The 21,010-nt window shown below is 42.9% G+C and overlaps 1 protein-coding gene and 1 long non-coding RNA gene across 3 annotated transcripts in view; one reads left to right on the top strand and one right to left on the bottom strand.

The window, feature by feature from the left end:
* SDC2 (syndecan 2) overlaps window positions 1-6,952 on the top strand; it is a 65,454-nt gene extending 58,502 nt beyond the window's left edge. The window contains exons 2-5 of one of the 2 annotated variants that reach the window (XM_083451439.1): window positions 44-155; window positions 2,308-2,432; window positions 4,144-4,285; window positions 5,682-6,952. In XM_083451439.1, coding sequence (XP_083307565.1) covers window positions 44-155; window positions 2,308-2,432; window positions 4,144-4,285; window positions 5,682-5,845 — 543 coding nt within the window. In that variant the 3' untranslated portion in view covers window positions 5,846-6,952. Of the gene's footprint in view, window positions 1-43; window positions 156-2,307; window positions 2,451-4,143; window positions 4,286-5,681 lie in introns of both variants that reach the window. The other variant, XM_083451438.1, reaches the window with a different exon arrangement.
* A 6,203-nt stretch (window positions 6,953-13,155) lies between these two features.
* On the bottom strand, window positions 13,156-20,196 carry LOC310682577. The gene is made up of 3 exons (XR_014514015.1): window positions 19,922-20,196; window positions 18,983-19,038; window positions 13,156-13,498 (listed from the first exon to the last, which is right to left on the bottom strand). It is a non-coding gene; the product is annotated as an uncharacterized lncRNA (long non-coding RNA).
* Window positions 20,197-21,010: the final 814 nt, after the last annotated feature.

Below are 21,010 nucleotides of genomic sequence, written 5' to 3'. Positions count from 1 at the left end.
CATGAAACAAAGAACTAACCATGTATTTCACCATCATTTCCAGAGAGCAGCACTGACCTCCGATAAAGACCTGTACCTTGACAACAGCTCCATTGAAGAAGCATCAGGAGTCTATCCAATTGACGACGATGATTATACTTCGGGTTCAGGCTCAGGTAAAGCAATGTCGCATAATGATAAATGTGTTAGGACTGGACATGGCCTTTGTCCTACAGTTCCATTGTACAGCATACACTTCACATGCAAAATGTGCCAGGTTCAGTCCCTGGCTTCTTAAGAATGAAATAAAATCAGGTAGCAAGCAATGGGAAGCAGAGTAGTCATTACTGGGCTAGAAGAGTCTGACCATGTTCTCTTCCTGGGTCTCCACAAGTTGTGTTGATACACTCAGTTCACTTGATATGTGTGAAGCAGGTCCTTGATCAACACAAACATGAAAAAACCTAATCTGAAAAAACCTAATCTGTACAGAAAATTCAGTACCGTGGTACCTCTGGATACGAATGGGATCCGTTCCGGAGCCCCGTTCGCATCCAGAAGCAAACGTAACTAGCAATGGCACGTCTGCGCACACGCGTGTCACTTTTCACCGCTTCTGCACATGCGCGTGATGTCATTTTGAGCGTCTGCGCAAGCGGCGAAACCCGGAAGTAACGCGCTCCGTTACTTCCGGGTTGCTGCGGAGCGCAACTCGAACGCGCTCAACCCGAAGCACATTCAACCCGAGGTATGACTGTACAGGCAGCTCCCAATTTATGCGGATGTTACGTTCCAAGGCACCATGCATTTAAGTGAAACTGTGTGTATTTGAAACACCCTTGAAAAAGCCTTCAGATACCCCCTTCCGCCCCCTTTTGGTGACTTTTTGGGTCACTTCTGTATTTGGCGCAATGCACATGTGTGCAATCGCACATATATTGGATGTGTTTAAAGCCGTCATTGCTTGTATGTTGACTACCTGCTGAATCTGTGATGCTGTTTATGATGAAGATTAGAATCCCCATGTTGTTATCAGTGTCTGTATCATTTAGTAGAATGACCTTGGTGACACACGGCATTTAAAGGCCACAGAGAATGTTTGGGCAACAAAGAAGTAATTGTGGCTTAGTTGACACCACATTATCAATTTTGCCACAAGCAAGAGCATTGCATCTCATTAGCATATATCAGTTAAAGAGTATTTTTTATGGAGAGCATAATGTTGTTGATGGGCGTGGGGGCGGGGCTACCTAGAGTGGCGGAGATATTGAGTGTGGCAGGGAACAAACAGAGCTTTCAGTAGCTACCCTTTCCATGCTCCCACCTGGATTGTGAAATTTCATGTGCATTTCTATAGTTACACAGTAATCCTGAACTTTTCTGAAGCTTCCTGTTGGTTGAATTGTGCATTTATGTTTTCCGGAGTTGAGATATGCAGTTTTAAACGCTGATATCCTGTTGGATTTATTACATATAAATAAGGGATAAGACAAAAAAAATGGGATTTTGTTTTAGATTAGACCCCGAGGAATTAAAAAAATGTTGCACCAGGCTGCTTGATTAATATAATTCTTTCCCCCTGCCCCAGTTGAATGCACTGAAGTAATGGAAAATTAAACTAAGAAAGCCAAATACTACCGAGCAAATCTCGATGAATTAAATCAGTTAGGTAGATAAAAGAAAATGTCACGAGTGTTTGGATTTCAGTGCAAAGTAGTTGCTACATAATCGGTCAGATAACTATCCGGTCCTTTTTACAGCTAAATAAATTACACAGTAAATGTTTAGAACCTTTTTGATTAGCCAGCTGCTGAATAAGTAAGGGCTGGTCCCCACAAACACCAGATTACATTCTCAAACTGTTCCTGGAAGGGGGGGGTGTCACATGCTTGAATGCTTCCCTATGAAAGCAACCCCCCCCTGCAGAGCAGGGACATGGGGAAATGTGGTTGGACACCAGCTTGCATCAACCCCAGCCAGTATGGTCAGTGGTCAAATCTGGAGGGCCATGAGTTCCCCTTCACTGCTGTAGATAGGAAACCAGCATGTTGTGAAGAGTTCAAGTCATCTTACAACAGGGTTGTTGTAAGGACAAAATGGTTGGGGTGAGGGGAGAACTATATGCTATCCTGGAGCTCCTTGAAGGAGAAGCGCCAATATTTATTTTACATTTTACTGGGATGTTGATGGTTTTTTTAGAAAAGATTTAAAAAAAAATTAAAAAAAATTGTAAACAGCCTTTAGGAAAGCACACAAATATCGGCAATAAACTGGAGCAGAGCAAGTATGTACAGATGCGTTTCCATTCATATTCTTCTTGTGCTTCAGGGGCTGAAGAAGAAGAAGAAGGCGATAACACGCCAGTAGTGGTGCCATCAAGAACTCTTCCAAAGATGCCACCAACTAGCGATGCTCCCAGAACCGAGAAAACCACACTGAAAATGCAGACCAAGGTACCTACGCAAACAAAGGTGTGTGCAGGGGAGGGGCCTCTTGCTGGTTTTTAAAGCTGCCGTAATAATAATTTAACCTTAAATGCCATCTGATGTATGCTTTAAGAGGATTTACTAGGTTTAGTGCAAAGCTGCGGATTAACCATAAAGACAACTCCCTTGGATATCATATCAGTCTATTAAGAGAAATGCAGAGCTTTGGTCTTCTGTGCTGAAACGTGTGTATCCCTCCTCTATATCTGAGAATATATTGGATGCTACTCTCTCGTAGAAGGCGCCGGTGCCCACAGTTTGGCAGGGTTCTTCCCCAGTGCTACCTTTTCCTCCTTGAGCATCCTCGGGCTGGTGACCTCCCCAATGTGTTAGTGCCTACAGCTAAAATGGGAAAGCTTGGTGGCAAGCGTAGAATCCCCAGCCTTGCATTTTCTGCTGTTGTGCAAAGTAGCAATAGGCTAGTGCAAGGAGAAAGGGAGTGGGCAGGAGACTCTGTGCTTAAGCCTTGCTCTGCCCACTGCTTCCCCTCTTTTAACCCTTAACCCTATTCCAACCAGCTTTCCCCCCCCCCTTTTTTTTTTTAGTGGGGAAGGGAGACAGGTGTGTAAGGAAAGCAAAGGTTGGGGTAGAGTTAAGTACTGCAAAGTTATGATTCTGAGTTGCATCGTAAGAGATACTTCCAAAGGCCTGAAACTTGCAAAAAAAGCATAGTGGAGAGTTTTCAGTAACTACCAAAGAGTAGGGCAAGCTGCTGTAGTTTCCTGCATCCAGGGCACCCAATAAGCATCACCGAGCAGTTGGCTATTCCTCTTGACTGTGAATCCTATCAGAATGTGCTTGTTGCTTCACTTACGAATTCTGACACTCAAAAGGGTTTTACACAGGGCAGCCAAAATACAAAATATCAAAAGGAACTGATGGCCGCTAAGAGCTTTGTTAGAGGGCTATTTGCACACTGGGCTAGTTCCCTCAAATTAACAGTGGAAATGTTTTTGGGCGTAGCTTAAATTGTGGGGAATAGGCTCCTTGTTTTCAGATTATAGGAACAAGAGCATGGGACGTTGCCTCTTACCAAGTTAGATTATTGGGCCACCTAGTTACACTATGCTTTCTACACCAACCTTATTTTCCAACTTGGTGTCCTCCAGCTGGGGCTGATAGGAGTTGTAGTCTAAAACAGCTGGATCACACCAGGTTGGGGAAGACTGGGATACACTGACTGGCAATGGCTCCTCAGGTTTGAGAGAGGGGACTTTCCAACCTTACCTGGAGATGTTTGGGATTGAACCTGTGACCTTTTATATACAAAGAACATGGTCTTCCACTGAGCTACAGGCCACGTTATGTTACACAGTTAAAGAATGTTTAAACTGAATTAGACTACATTCGTTGCACCATGTAGCAACAAATCTATTTGATTTTACTCTTATTTCATAGGGTTAAGGACATCTATATAAGCACACATTGATTTGTAGGAGTTATTTTGAGAAAGGGGTCTGAGGCTTCCAGTTAGAAATTTAGGAGACAAATTCTGCCCCATCCCCCTTTAAGGTTCTCAAGAGAGTTGAGCTAAAGGTGTCAAGTGAATAGGAAATGTATATATATTACAGAATTTGAATGCATAAAGGGTAATGGTTTCTGTCACTGCTGCTGCGGGTTGTTGTCTCTCCCTCTAAACTGACTCTGTGCCATCGTTTTCCCACATCTTGTGCTACAGTCACCTGAAGAGATTGATAAAAAGAGGATTCTCAAGCCTGATGCTGAAAACAAAAACGCTAAGAACGAACCAGGTGAAGACACCGACGTATTCACCCAAAAACACTCAGAAAACCTTTTCCAGAGAACAGAAGTATTGGCAGGTGGGTGCCATATGTTCATAAGCTGCAGAATAAGGAGCTTCTTGCTCTATTTTGAAGCCAAGGTATTCAGTGTCTCTGCAGCTACTCACATAGCTGTTAGGAGTATTGGAGGACTGTTGCTTTGAGCACTATTCCTCCCCACCCTGCGGTATGATGCAGTCTCCCCACTTTTTTTCTCTTTTGCAACACTGGAACGGTTTCCATTTTATTACTCTTTTCCTCTCAATACTTTGCTGCCCTTTCCTTAGCATCTCAATAATGTTTACACCAGGACATTCACCTCCTCCTCAAGGGATGAAAGAAAAAACAAATCTCTTTCACCTGAGGGGTTCATTTGCAAAGGGGATGGGGCTGCTAGAAGCTTTTGAGCTTTGCGAATTCGGATACAAACGAACCCTAACCTGCACCTCACACAGGCAAATGTGAGGATCTGAACACTGCCAGCCCTCTGGATTTCACACTTCCTCAAATTTTGCAATGCGGTTTTTGGTTCAAAGCATATAGAATTGTGTTTAATGGTGGCACGTGCTTTCAGATAGTGTTCAGAAATGGGCATTTTGGGAGAACGTGTGTTGAAAATACATATTGAGCACCGCCCCTAGAACGCCCCTTTCTTGGCCACTGGCGCATCAGCAGTGGAGGGGAAATGGCCGCAGTCCTTTCCACAAGTGGTGAATCTCCCTCCCAGAAGGTGGGCCTCTGGGCTACTTTCTCTGGGACCAGAGAGTTGCACCCTTCATGCCTTGCTTGCCTAGTTTGACTCCAGGGCTGCAATTCACACATGCTAGGAAGCAAATCCTTTTGCATTTTGCAGCCAAGTAAATATATTTGGGGCTGGGCTTGTCAAGCCTTCAGGAACATTTTAGAACGTCCCTTCCAGAACCTTAACAGTTATTCGGCTATGAAATAATCTGGGTGGCTCTTAAGAACCTGCTTGGGTTATAAACACGATTTACATGTTTAAACTAAACTGAATTAAAATGTTACAATGGCAGTGCTCTAAGGGGCCATAGTTGGCAGTGCCAGAAGCAAAAGTAGGGGGAACAACATTTTTGTTAACCCTTTGTACAGTAGAATGGTTTTTATGCACACTTGCATACTCCTCCCTATTCAGGCAAGCAAACTGCATTATTCAGGGATGCATTTCAGCCAGGCGAACCCCTCATGGAAACTACAGAGCGGGACCAGTGAGGTCATGGCTTGGGAAGAGGAGGTGTGGCAAGGGTAGGAAACCTCTCCACTTGGTTCCCAGGCTTGAGGCTTGTTGCTTTGAAATGCCATTTTGAAAGGTTGGGATACTCGGTAAACGATGGTGGTTGTTTTTTCTCTTGAGAGGGGACAACTTGGAGGCAATACACCGCTCCTGGTGAAACTTCTGTTCTTTTCCCTTCCATAGCTGTTATCGCCGGTGGAGTTATTGGTTTTCTCTTTGCAATCTTCCTTATCTTGCTTTTGGTATATCGCATGAGAAAGAAGGATGAAGGCAGCTACGACCTTGGAGAACGCAAACCATCCAGCGCTGCCTACCAGAAGGCACCTACTAAGGAGTTTTATGCATAAAACTCTTAACTTAAGTGTCTCTGTTTAAGAGATCACTGAACTTTTTAAATAAAGCTTTTTTTTTTTTTTTTGCATAGAATAATGAAGAAACCTTTTTTTTTCATTAAAGAGCCTTTATGGCACCTTTATGATAAAAAAAATCCCATTGTATTTAAAACTTTTCATGTATTCCTTTTAAGAAAATGTAAAGTAAAATCTTAACATTTTGCAGTGTTCTGTGAATAACAGTGGCAAAACATTATTTTATACAGCCATTGATGTTCACTGAATCATTTAAAAACTTTATGCATAAATGAAAATGATTGTTTTTATCCTATGGTTCAATGAAAGTTGTTTAATTTTTGTCAGCATGTCTGATTGATCTTACAAGTTAGTTTTTATTTCATTAATTTATCTGTTTCCAAAAAAATAAATAAAAATAAAATGCCTTTTTGTAGTTGTCATGGTGCAATTTGTCTTCGGATAACTCAGATAATGGTAACTCTTAGTGTAAATGTATTTTTTCAGCTATGTAAACTTTAACCTCCACTTTGTATAAATTTTAGTGTCAGAAAATCCATTTTACACCTTGCTTTGTTTCTCAGTGTTCCTGTAGCTTCATTGAAACTTACAGCAGCAAATTAATGTGTAAAATTGGACTATTACTGCAAACGATGTAGTCGTACACGTACAAAAACAAATCTTCTTTATGGGAGATTTTGCAGTAAGCTACTGACAAGCCTATACAAACCCAAAGACTCTTAACAGTATTCCAAGATGTTGCTGCAAATTTCTATGGCCACTGTTGGTTAATTTCTTGCAATTTGAAGGTACGAGTAGGAATTGAAAAAGAATCCTTTTTTTTTTAAATTGTTCTTTAAAAAATGCATTTAAGTTGTAAACGTCTTTTAAAGCCTTTGAAGTGCCTATGATTCTATGTAACTTGTTGCAGACTGGTGTTAATGAGTATATAACAGTAAAGAGAGAGAGAGAGAGAAAAGAAAATGTTGGTATTTTATAAGCACAGACAATTCTAATGGTAACTTTTGTAGTCTTACATGGATAGACATAAATTGTAATTTGGGAACATAAACACTACTGAATAAATCATGTGGCCTAATACTGAAATATTTCATTGTGGACTTTATTTTGTTCTCTTTCGTATAATGGCGACTTCATGCGCCATGCTACTAATTGCATCTGTTATATGATAAAAGGATATGTTGGAAACAAAGGTCCCCGAAGGTTGCTAACAAGAGTTTCATGGGAGAAATAGCTCTGTTTATAGCCTCATTAAAATGAAAATGTACCTGCAGTTGTTAATTCTTTTCACATTGGTGAAATGTTAAGTGCTAATCAATATGGGCCACTTCTTTAGTGCTCAAATCCACATGAATATTAAGTTTCAGTTCTCCGTGTACTTGAATGATTCCTCCCACCCATGCCTTGCCCTTGAAATAAGCAATATGGATATGTTTGTGTGCCTTGAAAAATAACAGAATTATTCCACATCATTATCTCTGTGGTGGGGGTTGAGAATAGCTGGCCAGAACGGTATGTTCAGCGGCCACCATTTCTCCAAAGAAAAGGATGCGAGGAGAGGGAAGAAACAGCAGGTGGGAAGGGAGATGTTTGCATCCTTCCTTTGCTACAAAGGTGAGTCAGGAAACTAGATCCTCTCCTTTTTGCCTTTTAGTGCTTCCCTGGAAATCTGTGCAACCACACAACTCTTTGCATGGGAGAAGTGGCCTCCAGGCACCTGAGTCCCACTGAATGTGCTTTGGACATCATGCCAAATGTGGTACTTCAGAGACCACACAGAAGTGCCCTGTCCTACACAGTCTGTATAAGATGGACAAGAACAAGGAGGCATGATAGGGCTTAGTAAAGGGAAAGTAAGGATGAGGAACTTGTGACCCTCCAGATGCTGGGCCCCAGCTCCCAACAGTCCCCACCCATCATGGCCAGTGGTCAGGACAGGTGGGAGGATGTGTCCCATCAATATCTAGAGGTCTACCCAGTCTCCATTCCAGGGGAAGGGAGAAGGTTAACCTGCAGTAGATAAAACAGAACTGCTGAAGTTAATGTGCACCAAATAATGATTTTAGTCCTGTCCATAGGCCTCAAGTATGAAAAGCTGGAATGGCGTTTGTTCTATTTAAGGTGCAAAAATTATGCTTTGCATCCTATAGCAGAGAGACTGGATGCCGCAGTAGCAAGGAGGAGCTTCAAAAACAGATTTAATAAGGAAGTGGACCACTGCAGCCCTGAAAGCCAAGCACTTTGAGGTTCATGTGGAAGGTGGGTGACGAAGCCAACTTATAGACTAGGAGAAGATAAAGAGAAGAGGGTATGTCAAAGAGGCCAGGGGGTTTCATGAGACGCAAAGATCTGACAGAAGAGGGGAGGATGTAACCTGAATAAGGAAGTCCAGTGAAGAGAAGAGTGCAGTAATCTGGGCAAGTGAAAAAACCAAAGTACCACACACACACAAAATCCCCCTATATCTTTATAACTTGTACAATCAACGTAGGGCTTTGAGTCTCTGGATTGGCTTCTTTTGCTGGTACAGTGTGTAACATGTCATTGATGGAATAAAAGAGAAAAAGTGTTGGATTTATGTAGGACCATCCACACATTGTTCTGCTTTATTAGTTGCTCTGCAATGCTTTCCTGTTATTAACATGTTGTCTTTTGCATCTGGAGTGGAATTCTTGCTCTATAGCACAACAAAAGCAGGGTAGGGAAAAACAACCCCAGGACATGGGTGGTCTGAAAAGTTGCAAGGTTTTGGCAGCAAGCCAAGGAACATTCCCTGGTTGGAAATGAAGTGGTATGTACAATCTCAACTTTCTGCAGTCCCAAGCAGTATTGGAAGCGTGATTGTGTATAATCATCTGGATACTGCCGCAAGCGCAAATTACAATGGATGCACAACATAAAGGGTGCATGGAGGGGCATGATGTCCCTTGGAAGGGTGTGATATTAGAAACTCGTGTGGCAGGAGATTAAACTTCATTTTACTTTGCATAATGGAGTAGCTAGTCCAATAAAACCTCACCATTTGGCCTAGCAAATAACACTGCGCTTGGTTGTTTGCAAGAGACTGAGTGGCAGCTTTCCTGCTATAGAAAATTATTTAATAAGTTACTTGAAAGCTAACTGAAATACTTCGCACGCTTCTTTTGATTTGCCACAAGCTGAGCCGCTTGAAAATGGTGTTCAGCAAGTGCTCATTAATTGCACAAAATGTAGTGAAGCGAAGCTCACGAAATAACAGCTGCTGGAAATAACGGCACCAAGATGAAATTTTGGCAAAAAGCCTTTGCTGCTACCCAAATGCCAACATAAAGTCTACTATACCCAAACATAGTTATTTCATTTGCATGGTCTGATGTAAAGTCTTCCAGGTTGTTTACAGGTTGAGTAGGCCAAATATTAAATGGGGAATATTGCACAGTCAGAACTAAAACATCTAGTTATGCAATCTACCCCCACCACATTTGCAATGGGAGACGGGTGGATTGGATGAAGGGACAGCATCACTCTTCCTGTGCGGAATTCCCTCCTCCACCTGCTGAATAGGTGTGCAGAATAGCCAATGGAAACCCCCAAAATGAGGCATTGGGGGTGTGGGTGGGGAAGAGCTAAACCAATCTGGGATCTGCTGCCCCTCTGACTGGCATGTGGAGCAGAACTGTGGGTGCAGAAGCGGCCCCAACAGAAAGTGGCTGGGGTGCAAGGATAAGGGTTCCGTCCTAAATATTCAACCTCCTGTTTTGAATTTTCAACTTCTTAATACTTCAAATAATGCAAAAGATATCTTTTCCCAGTATGGACTATGCTTCTAAAGGCAATTTTACTGGAATGAATCTTCCCTGTGGGTTGGATCCAAAAGTGCCTTGTGCAAGCAGAGGGGTGATTCCTTTGGGCCCCATTCCATACCATTCCAGGAGTTCCACTGACCCATCAGCAGATTTTCAGGGTCAGAGGAAGGCATGCAGTGCTTCTCTAAAGCCAACCCCACATGTTTCCTACAGGCCAGGTTTTGTTGTCATGGTGAAGAATTTTATACTCTTGATCTTCCGTCTGTTTACTAGCAGACGCTTCACAACTCTGCTGCTAAAATACATATAATTCCGGATCCGAGAACTCTGTCATTTCTGTTCAATACTATATCTAAAACGCTGCATGAGGGAAAATACTCCTTTGTGTGCCCTGTGATTCTTTGTAAGTGGGAGTGACTTTGTTAAGTGACTCAAGCCATTGTATAGATTAGGTAAAGGTAAAGGGACCCCTGACCATTAGGTCCAGTCGTGGCCGACTCTGGGGTTGCGGCGCTCATCTCGCTTTATTGGCTGAGGGAGCCGGCATACAGTTTCTGGGTCATGGGGCCAGCATGACTACGCCGCTTTTGACGAACCAGAGCAGCGCACAGAAACACCGTTTACCTTCCTGCTGGAGCGGTACCTATTTATCTACTTGCACTTTGAGGTGCTTTCGAACTGCTAGGTTGGCAGGAGCAGGGACCGAGCAATGGGAGCTCACCCCGTCGTGGGGATTTGAACTGCCGATCTTCTGATTGGGAAGTCCTAGGCTCTGTGGTTTAACCCACAGCGCCACCCGCGTCCCTTATTGTATAGATTAACTCAATAAATAAATTTAAATGGCAATAGTGTGCCTGGATGAGGACTCTTGTCTATTAAATTTAGACCCACCTCGTTCTCTTTTCACATGCCCAAGGCAGCAAACAGGATGAAAAGAAAGAATATTAAGATAAAAGCTCATCAATAAAAACAGTGAAAGCCATCAGCACCGCGTCACACTTTCTTGTCCCAGTGAAGACAGCAGGATGGTAAAGAAACACAGAGTGTGGGGTCTCCACTGTACCGAGCGATACAATAGTCTTGTCTGGATTCAGTTTCAGGAGATTCTCTTGGATCTTGGGCCAAGCTGTGAATCAGAAGAAAGGACAAAACATGGTTGCCTTCTGTTCTTCCCACCCATCTTGCAGTGTAGTCATTGTTTTGTACTAGTTCCAAGTAAGCTGACTGAAGCTGAATCAAGAGACAATTAAAATGATGATGAACCCGCTGAATCTTTCAGGGAGCATGGATTAATTATTGTTCTTGCCAAAATGACAACAACTTAACTTTCCAAGTATAATTCTTGGTAGGCTTAAATTAATATTTAACCATTCTGCTCCTGTTGCTTATTACTCTCAAATTCGTTGCAGAGCTACGTAATTTAATAGAAAGTGGGTGGGCGATACAATAAAAGAACAAAGTACAGTTAAATTGAGGCAGTTTCCTGCGATGCAGAAAAACATATTGTTGGATGGTTTTTAGATAGTAACACATATTGAACACGCCCTTCAGTGGACTGCTTGGTCATTTTTACATTGTATTTTTACAAAAGGGTTCTTATTACTTTCTGTGGTAGACTCTATATTTTCTTACGCATATGCTTCCAAATCAATGGCGTACTCACTTTTTGAATAATGTGGACAGTTCTGATTGTTCATTCTCAAAAAGGATATTGTAAAGCTGGGGAAAGTTGCAGGAAAAGGGGAAACAAAATGATCAGGGGGCTGGAACAATTCCTCTGTGGGGAAAAGCTATAAATAAAACCTTTGAAGGTTTTTATTTTAGCTGAAAAGATGACTAAAGCAGGGGGTTATAATAGGTTATACTATTATGCATGTTGTGAGGATTTTTTTTCTTTCTTGTCAGTCACAATACCAGATCTCAGGTCATCCAATCAAACAGATTGCAAACCAATTCAGGACAGACAAAATAAATAAATAAATAAAATTTTAAAAAAATGTCCAGTAGCACTTTATAGACCAACTAAGTTTGTTCTGGGTATAAGCTTTCGTGTGCATGCACACTTCTTCAGATACCTTTTCTTCAGATACACTTTCTTCAGACAAAAGAAAATACAGTGGTACCTCGGGTTACAGACGCTTCAGGTTACAGACTCTGGTAACCCAGAACTAGTACCTCGGGTTAAGAACTTTGATTCAGGATGAGAACAGAAATTGCGCGGTGGCAGCGGGAGGCCCCATTAGCTAAAGTGGTGCCTCAGGTTAAGAACAGTTTCAGGTTAAGAACGGACCTCCAGAATGAATTAAGTTCTTAACCCAAGGTACAACTGTAATTCTTCACCAAACAACCAAGCTATGGACAGGGTTGGCCCAAAACATTTTGGCAGCTGAGGCGAACCACAAAATGGCGTGGGGAGTGAAGATCTACCTCAGGAACACAGGTGGGAAGAGACCAGCAGCACCTCCTATTCGCTAGGAGGAGGTGGCAGCTCTGGCATTTGTTAGTTGCTTTATGCAGAAAGCTCTCAAAGCAACTTAGCAAGATAAACTAGATAAACTTCAATATACCTACCTGTACTATAGCGGGTGGCACTATGGGTTAAACCCCAGGGCCTAGGACTTGCCGATCAGAAGGTCGGCAGTTCGAATCCCCGTGACGGGATGAGCTTCTGTTGCTCGGTCCCTGCTCCTGCCAACCTAGCAGTTCAAAAGCACGTCAAAGTGCAAGTAGATAAATAGGTACTGCTCCGGCGGGAAGGTAAACGGTGTTTCCATGCGCTGCTCTGGTTCACCAGAAGTGTCTTAGTTATGCTGGCCACATGACCCGGAAGCTGTACGCCGGCTCCCTTGGCCAATAAAGCGAGATGAGCGCCGCAACCCCAGAGTCAGTCACGACTGGACCTAATGGTCAAGGGTCCCTTTACTTTTTACTATAGCTTCTTAGGAGTTGGTAGCCATTTCCCCTTTTGAAACTACATACTTGTTAATTTGGACCATGATCTTGCCATAAATTCTTAGCAAAACACTTTCCATTGAAAATGTCAGTATCTTTCTTACAGAAACTTACTTTTCAGTATAAACAGACTTTTTTTTTAAGTATCTATTTATGCATGAGTTATTAAGACCATAGGGATAGGGTTAGAAAAATACTCCTGTCAAATCAAAGTAACCAGCCCAAGAAGACGTTATCCATTCTGTTGTGTGCAAGTGAGTAGGAGTGAGAAGAGCAATCATTATCTAGACTTTTTAATGACTCAAGTTGGAAACTATTTTTCATGGGAGATCTCCTGGATCTGATGTGAGAAATCGGCAACGCTGAACAGCAAAACACCACATACATTTGGTCACAGTTTAAGGAATCAAAGTTACCATATAACTGCCATTAGCATTAAAAAGAACAGGCCGAGCTTTTCCACAAGCTTCCTTCAGCTTATAACTGTGACTCTGGAAATTGTCACTTCCATTTTTCGAGGAACCACAGCTTGCGATGTTGTCCAAACCCTGCCTGTTGTGAAAAACATACGGTGCAAATTATATATTTATATAAAAGTCTAGTGATTAACAAATGCCTCTCTTCTCTTGGCAGACCATATCTCTCAATCCAGATGGAAACTAAGGACATCTGGATGGTGAAAGAAGGACAGTAACTTGTTAAACTATTCCCTTCAGGAACTATTTACTTACTGGTACTGGGCATGTGTTTAGCATCATCCATGCCCTAACTGTGCATGTCCTAGAGTTTCCATAACCTTTCCTTCGGTTCTTTCTTTTCTGGAGACAAGAGTGATTCAGCCTTATACTGTGTTTTAGGGAGATTGCATGTAGCTTGATCTAATGCTATTTTGTTCCTAAAGGGAATAAAATCCAGGGAATCTAGGTTGAATTGGGCAAACTTCTCTAGAACGGTAATTCACAAGGTACTGGAGTACTAGGTCAGGTAACTTTATAGTGTAGCCTGACATTAAATATCTTAATTTAAAAAATCAACAGCACACTCTTTATATCTGCCTACTTTCAACCGTCACTTTAATATGATGCATTTTCAATAACAGAATCCCACACAGCCTTCAGGTTTTAAAACAATACAATGAACGAAGTCCCAACACCATCTCTGTAGACTGACTAATAACAATATTTCGTTGTTATCTTAACATTCGGAATGCGAAAATCTGGAGTGAAGTTTGGCCAGATAAAATCATTAAAAATCATTTTGTGTGTGTAATATGGTCCCTGGATTCATGGGCAAAAAACAGTGCGTTAGAACAGATACAGGATAGATTCAGTTCAGAAGAGGCAATTTGGTTTATCCGCTATAAAAGGTCATCCCAGTTTATTGGGAAATTGGTTAGTTGTAGCTTTCTTGTCCCAGTTGTGCAGTTGTGATATTTGCTGCTGCCAGGAAGAAAATCTGGAAATCCTTTCCTGGATTTCCTTTACTGAGTAAAGCCATTGCACAACACATCTTCTCTTCATGAGAGACTTGTTCCCACAATGAATCCTGTGACAGGATTCCCATGACATCAGATTCCTGAAGAGTAGCCTTGTGAGCTGCAAAAATGCATAAAGTGATGCTGCACGTCAGAATTTAGCAGATTTATTGCCGCAGGAGAGTTCAGAGGTAACACGAGTAGGAGGTGGTGCACAAAACCTAAGTTTGGATTCTGTTTGCGTTTGACAGCAAGCCTGCCCAATTCAATATGCAAAATGGAACACCCTAGAAATTCACACTTCTCTTAATTTTGCAAGGTAGTTCTCTCCCTGCACATGTAGTATCCATGGCTGAAGTATTTTTGACAGATGCCCACTCAACCTCTGCTCAAAAACCTCCAATGAATCTTCATCCCTGCCTGGTTCCTGATGTAGATCTTTACTTCCCCTTCTTGGCAGGGAGGGGACAACTTTGCTGTGGTTTGCCTCAGATGCCAAAGTATTTTGGTCCGGCCCTGGTTTGGTCCCCCAGATGGTGGATGCAGAGGATGGAAGCAGAGGATAGGTTATGGACTCTCCTTGCTCCAGCAAGTGACTGAGAGGACGAGGCTTTCCAGTTTTACTGTTGTTTTGAAAACAAAACGATCCAGGGGATGGAGAAATTAGGAAAGGTTACAACATTTGGGACCTCTTGGTTAGGAAACAAGGCAAGTAATGGGAGACATGACAAAGGTGTCTAAAGCTATACATGGTGTAGAGAAAAGAGAAAAGTTCTTCTCCTTCTCTCAAAATATTTGGGACATCGACTTGGCCACCAACCTGGACGGTTTCAAAAGAGGATTAGACAAATCTAAGGCAGATAAAACCATCAGTGTCTGCTAGTTACAATGGCAATGTTTTGATCCCAGCATCAATAGTAATAGTAATAGTAATAATAATAATAATAATAATAATAATAATAATTTATTATTTATACCCCGCCCATCTGGCTGAGTTTCCCCAGCCACTCTGGGTGGCTCCCAATCAAATGTTAAAAACAGTACAGCATTAAATATTAAAAACTTCCCTGAACGGGGCTGCTTTCAGATGTCTTTTAAAGATAGGATAGCTGCTTATTTCCTTCACAACTGAAGGGAGGGCGTTCCACAGGGAGGGCGCCACTATCGAGAAGACCCTCTGTCTGGTTCCCTGTAACCTCACTTCTTGCAATGAGGGAACTGCCAGAAGGCCCTCGGCGCTGGATCTTAGTGTCCGGGCTGAACGATGGGGGTGGAGACACTCCTTCAGGTATACAGGACCGAGGCCGTTCAGGGCTTTAAAGGTCAGCACCAACACTTTGAATTGTGCTGGGAAACGTACTGGGAGCCAATGCAGATCTCTCAGGACTGGTGTTATGTGGTCCTGGTGGTCAGTCCCAGTCACCAGTCTAGGTGCCGCATTCTGGATTAATTGCAGTTTCCGGGTCACCTTCAAAGGTAGCCCACATAGAGCGCATTGCAGTAGTCCAAGCGGGAGATAACCAAAGCATGCACCACTCTGGCGAGACAGTCCGTGGGCAGGTAGCGTCTTAGCCTGCGTACCAGATGGAGCTGGTAGACGGCCGTCCTGGACACAGAACCTGCGCCTCCAAGAGACTGTATGCCTCTGAATATCACTTACAGTGAATCACAGGGGGGAAGAGCGCTGTTGGGCTCATGTCCTGCTTGTGGACTTCCCATAGGCATCTGATTTGCCCCTGTGAGAACAGGATGCTGGACTAAATGGGTCATTGGACTGATCCACCTGGCTCTTCTAACATTCTCATGAGCATAGAGAAAGAGTAGTTGACTAATCCATGGCTGTCATTTGACCCTTACACAAAATGGATCCACAGGGCTCTTTGTATTTTTGCACTCTCCTTGGGAGTTGTGGCTATTGGGCTGTCAAGATGCACTTCAAAATTTACCACTCTAACACTGGTCCAACTGCATTGTCTAAAAGAATGTCCAGCGCTGAATGCGTTTATCTTCTGCATTTTCAACAAAATGGTTCTATCACCTTTTTCTTGGAGAAACATCACCGGCCAAAGAACTCATTAGTTGAGGCTGTTGACTGCACACTGCTTGCAGCACGGGCGAGTTCCCAACTGGAATTCTGAACGGTGGCTTGGGCTTTCCTGACACAAATGCCTTCTCAAATGTTCATAGCATGCTACAGCTTCAATGCTCTAAAGAACCATGGAACTGTCAAGTACAAGAGAGAATAGCACAACTGTGTGGCATAGATTGTTCTTGGCAGCTGGTCTGCAGCTGTAGAATTTATTCCTGAAACCTATCACTGTGATATCTGAACATCTGGTGATTCTCTCTCATCGCTCCCTTGCCCCTAAAACCCAGCACACATCACATCGCTTAAGCTATCTCATATGTCTTAAGTTCCTCTTCCTTCCTGCCTCTGTGGAGGTTTTCATATTTAATTGATGGAAAGTGAAATGAACAATGCAAAGAATTTGGAGGAAAAGCAGCAACTCCTGCCTCCGAATAACAGCACCCAAGACAACAGGATTTCACTGATGCAACATAAAGCCCTACCTTGTTGTTGCATTTTTTAAAAATTGCTGATACGGTAGGCAGAAGAGTCATTGCATGGAGAGATGAACGATCTCATCTGCTATCCAAGCTCACCAGAGACACTGAGATGAATCCCTGTTTTATCTGGACTTCCAGTGACTTGAAACATTCAAACTCCCTTTTATTCTTTCCAGCGCAGGTAATTTTGTACACAGGAACAAACCTGTGAAATTAAGAGCTTGCACAAAGGAATGGCGTGAGTTTCCTTAATGGAAGATTTGTTGCACCTTCCACTTGAACATGAAGCAATGGGCAGCTCAACTGGAAAGCTAGATAAAGCTAGATAAAAATAATTTAAAAAATAAAAATAGCCACTTAGTTCAGAACTCATAGAAAAACCGTTACTAGCTTAACAGGGTCTCTGTTTCCAGTTTGTAAAGCAGGAATAATATTAACCTACTTCACAGATGCACTGACAGGACAAAGGAGAATTATGATGACAAAGGAAGATTATGATGTCCTAAATGCAAACAACAGACATTGAAATACAATTGCTGTCATGAACTGGTAGGACAACAGGGAGGAGGCAGAGGATCCCAGCGAGGGGTGTAGCCAGGACTGGGACCCACTGGAGCAAGCAAGGGATGGGGAAGGAGAGGTTGGTATATGAAGTACTCACAGGGTGATGGAGGATGATGGGGGTCAGCACACAGAAACCAGAGCATCAAGAACCATCACCAGAGCCATAGGGGCCCACAAGGCGGGTTCTGAGACCTAGGGAGCAGCAGGTGGGATGCTCCAGGAAGATGAGGCAGGCTAGGGCCCAAAGCCCAGCTCTCTAGCTGGCCAGGTGGGGGCTCACTAGCTCTGGAAGGAGGTGTGTGATTACTCAGCTGGAGTAGGCTCAGAACAGGTGAGGGCCACATGCCTCATCAAGCCCAGGTGCTGCAATCAGCATGCAAAAGGGAAGCAGAGCTGAGGTGCTGTGTCTGCTCAACTGCCCATGTTGGTGGACCATGAGTTGGATGCTCCTGGACTTCCACAGGACTGTACTTTGGGTTTGATTCTGGACTGTATCCTGACTGCTGGACTTCGGACTTGAATTTACCCTGAATCTTTGGACTTCACTTGTGTGGACTGACCTCAAATTTTGGACTTGGCATCCTGACTTGCTGCCAGGTAGGCCAGGGGTTCAGGAAAATTGTACTCTAAGAAATGTGAATCACCAAAGCTGCTCTTCTCTGGCATCCTGTTATGGCCTATGGCTCTTCTGGGTGTGGTTGAACTCCAATTCCCATCAGCCCCAGCCAACATGGCCAAAGATCAGGGGTGATTAGAGTTGTAGTCCAGCAACTTCTAGGTGACACTTATACTACTTTATCAACTGCCATTCCCCTTAAAAGAATCCTGGTGACTACAGTTTCCATGGGAAGCCATGGCTGCTAAAGTGGTGTAAGAGTGCTTACACCTGCTTTAGTGACTAGGAACTGCACCACTTTTCAGAAACTGAAGTGCAATGTCAGCACATTTTCTGAATACTTCCCATTTTCCTACACTGAAACTGCAATGGTTGAGTCACTGAATCAGAGGGAACCTTAATCTGAATGGTTCACTGAATTTATTATGGTGCTGACTGTATCGCAATACACCTGCTGGTGTATGAAAAACACACAAGAGACCAACATCTGGGGAGGAAAACGGGTGAGTGCATCTTAATGTCACTGACAGACATACCAAGGAAGTCTTCTGGTAATTTCATTAAGTTTTTCAGGATAAATACATATCAGTTAAAGTCTAAATCTGGGTGGAGCAGTTCATGAGGCCTGAGTTTTAGGAGCATTTCCTAAGCAGAAGCTTTCTTTTCTTTCACTTTTGGAAAAATGTGGCGCTCCAAAAGAAATGACACAGAAATTCAAAGGAATGGTGGTGGCAGAGTAGGAAAATTTGCCTGCATAAAAAGCAACCCAAAACAAGTTCAAAATGGTGCTATGTGAACCTTCCAGTCCTACATTAATTCAAGTGACCCCCAACTTGTTGCCCTCCAGATGTTTGGGACTACAGCAGTGGTGCTGATGGGAGTCCAAAATTTCTGAAGGGGGTCAGATTTGGGTATTGTATTTTTTAAGCTTATCTGCAGATATTGAACCTGGCAGCTTTGTGTATATTCCAACATCCTTTTTGGTTCCTTTTTCTTTTCTCTGCTCCATGTTCTAATCCCCCAAGTAGTAAATGATTTACTAGCATATTATTATGCCAGAGATTTAGTATTTTAAGTTAATTATTTCTATTTTGAGTGCCAGGAGGCCTCAAGCCTAACGAGTTAAACACTACAAAACATGTACCGGTATATGATACCATTTCCAGAATCCAGGTGTCTTGGGAAGGGACTCAGCTGTCTGGAGTACCGCCAGCTAAATAAACAAATAACAAAAGTGGACATCATGAGGTGCCCAGAACTTTATTGCTTCTGAACTGTCCGATACATTAAGGGAAGGAAATTCCCATTCACCTCCCCCTCAAGGGTGAAATGTGGAGGGGAAATACACTGTTACAAAAGCCATTATAAGCTGAATCCAGTCTTTCTGCCTATTGTTAAGTACAGAAGCAAATCCATCAGCTTGATTTGGAATTGGGACCAGCAAATTGAGAGGTTTTCTTTAAAGATGACAAAACGGCCACCCCTGAAACTAATCCCCAAATTCGAATATTGCTGACTTTCCCAATGCTTAATGGGGTACAATTGCTACCCTCAGCTCTGCTGTGAGCCGTTTTTCCTCTGGCCTTCTGCACTTTGTGATAGCAGCAGCAACTGAGAAGTCTCAATGGAGGCCTAAACTCCCCTTCCTAGTGCTTTGAATGCTCTGTCTCATATGCCAAGGATTCTGGGAAACATCATTTCCCAGGGTACCTGGCATCCATACTAAGGACAAAGGTGTCCTAGAAAATTTGCTTTCCCAGGTGACCCGGCATTTAATGGACTAGGGAAGGGGGAGGCATACGATCTAAGATGAATAACTTCTTTGTAGGAAATGCTCCTCAGTTGGTGAGGCTGCTGAGTATTACAAATAGGGCAAGTTTGTATTCCAAGACAGGTATAACTACATTCTTTGATGACTTTACTGGAAGAAATCTAGGGGGGGTGGGGAAGAAATCTAGGGAAAGCATTTGCAATGTCCCCTTTTCACAGATAAGCAGATGCTACAGGAAAGCAAAATCCTAACCTCCTTTGTGACTTTATTTGTGTGCACATAATTCTTTTTTAGTTTTAAGCTTGCCCAATATCAACATACCTACGTCTGAAAGCTTGTAGGTTTGTAGCATATATTATTTGGCAAAGCCACACAAGGAGTCTCTGCCTGGCAGTTGATTAGGGAAAGAGAGGTGAGGTTCACTAAAACAAACCTTTTGTGTGATGCTTTGAAAACAAAAAACAAAAATGATCATCAGTGAGCTAGATTGTTTTAAAGAGCTGAATGTAACACTGTCTCTGCGACCATCAAATTTAGTTATGTTTTCCACCATTCAAAAGAAAAGAGAGAAGTTTGTAAACAAAAAGAAATACAACAACAAAAATGGCAGATGGCCAGATTATGACTCTCCTCTTAATGAGACAGGGAAGTAAAATCAAAGGTACCAAAGGAGAATGCAAGGAAAAAGTGTGAGGTGGAGGAAAGAGTTGACAGATATGTTTTCTAGGGCCCCTCAATGAGCCCAACACAAGGGCAGTTTTTTCTATTATTACTGCAAATGAAACCTCTGTCACCAGACCCAAAGGGAAAGAAACAGAAGCGAATAGATGTGAACATATTACAGTCACTAAGAACTGAGAATGTGTTTTGTGAGTGACAGTGAGTCATTCAATCATCTCTGTACTTTATCGCCTTACGGATAGATGTTCTGTGACATCTTTATAAACTGCGAGTAATAGGAACTCAGGCTTGAACATAAGAGGATCCTGCCAATGTCCCATCTACTGTAGTCTTGCACCCTGTTCCCATAGTGGCCAGATGCCATGGGGAAGCCCCAAAGCCCAAGAGCACTCAGCTGCCTTGATGTGCATAGCCAGAAATGATGTTGGGAGGGCAGGCCTTCATACTGGGGGGCGGGGTGGGTGAATCTTCTTCTTAGGGGGGGCAGAACCTCAGTTAAGTATTTTTATTGATTTACTTGATTTAGGGAGGCAGCTCCCCCCCCCCATGCCTAGCATGTAGTTTCAGATCAGATTACATGCAAACACCGCAGTGGCGCATCTCATGGCCTGCAAGTCTGTCAGAGCCACATGTCTGGTGCCAGTGTTGCACCAGCAGGACTTGGCGCAAGGATGAGCGGGAGATGGCCACTGAATGCCCAATGTATGTACATCAGCCCACATATTGTTCCTTA

Source organism: Podarcis tiliguerta (genome assembly GCF_965153285.1).
Source record: "Podarcis tiliguerta genome assembly, chromosome: 7".
Taxonomy (NCBI): Eukaryota; Metazoa; Chordata; class Lepidosauria; order Squamata; family Lacertidae; genus Podarcis; species Podarcis tiliguerta.
The sequence above is the reverse complement of the archived record's forward strand: the minus strand, read 5'-3'. Positions and strand labels throughout refer to the sequence as shown.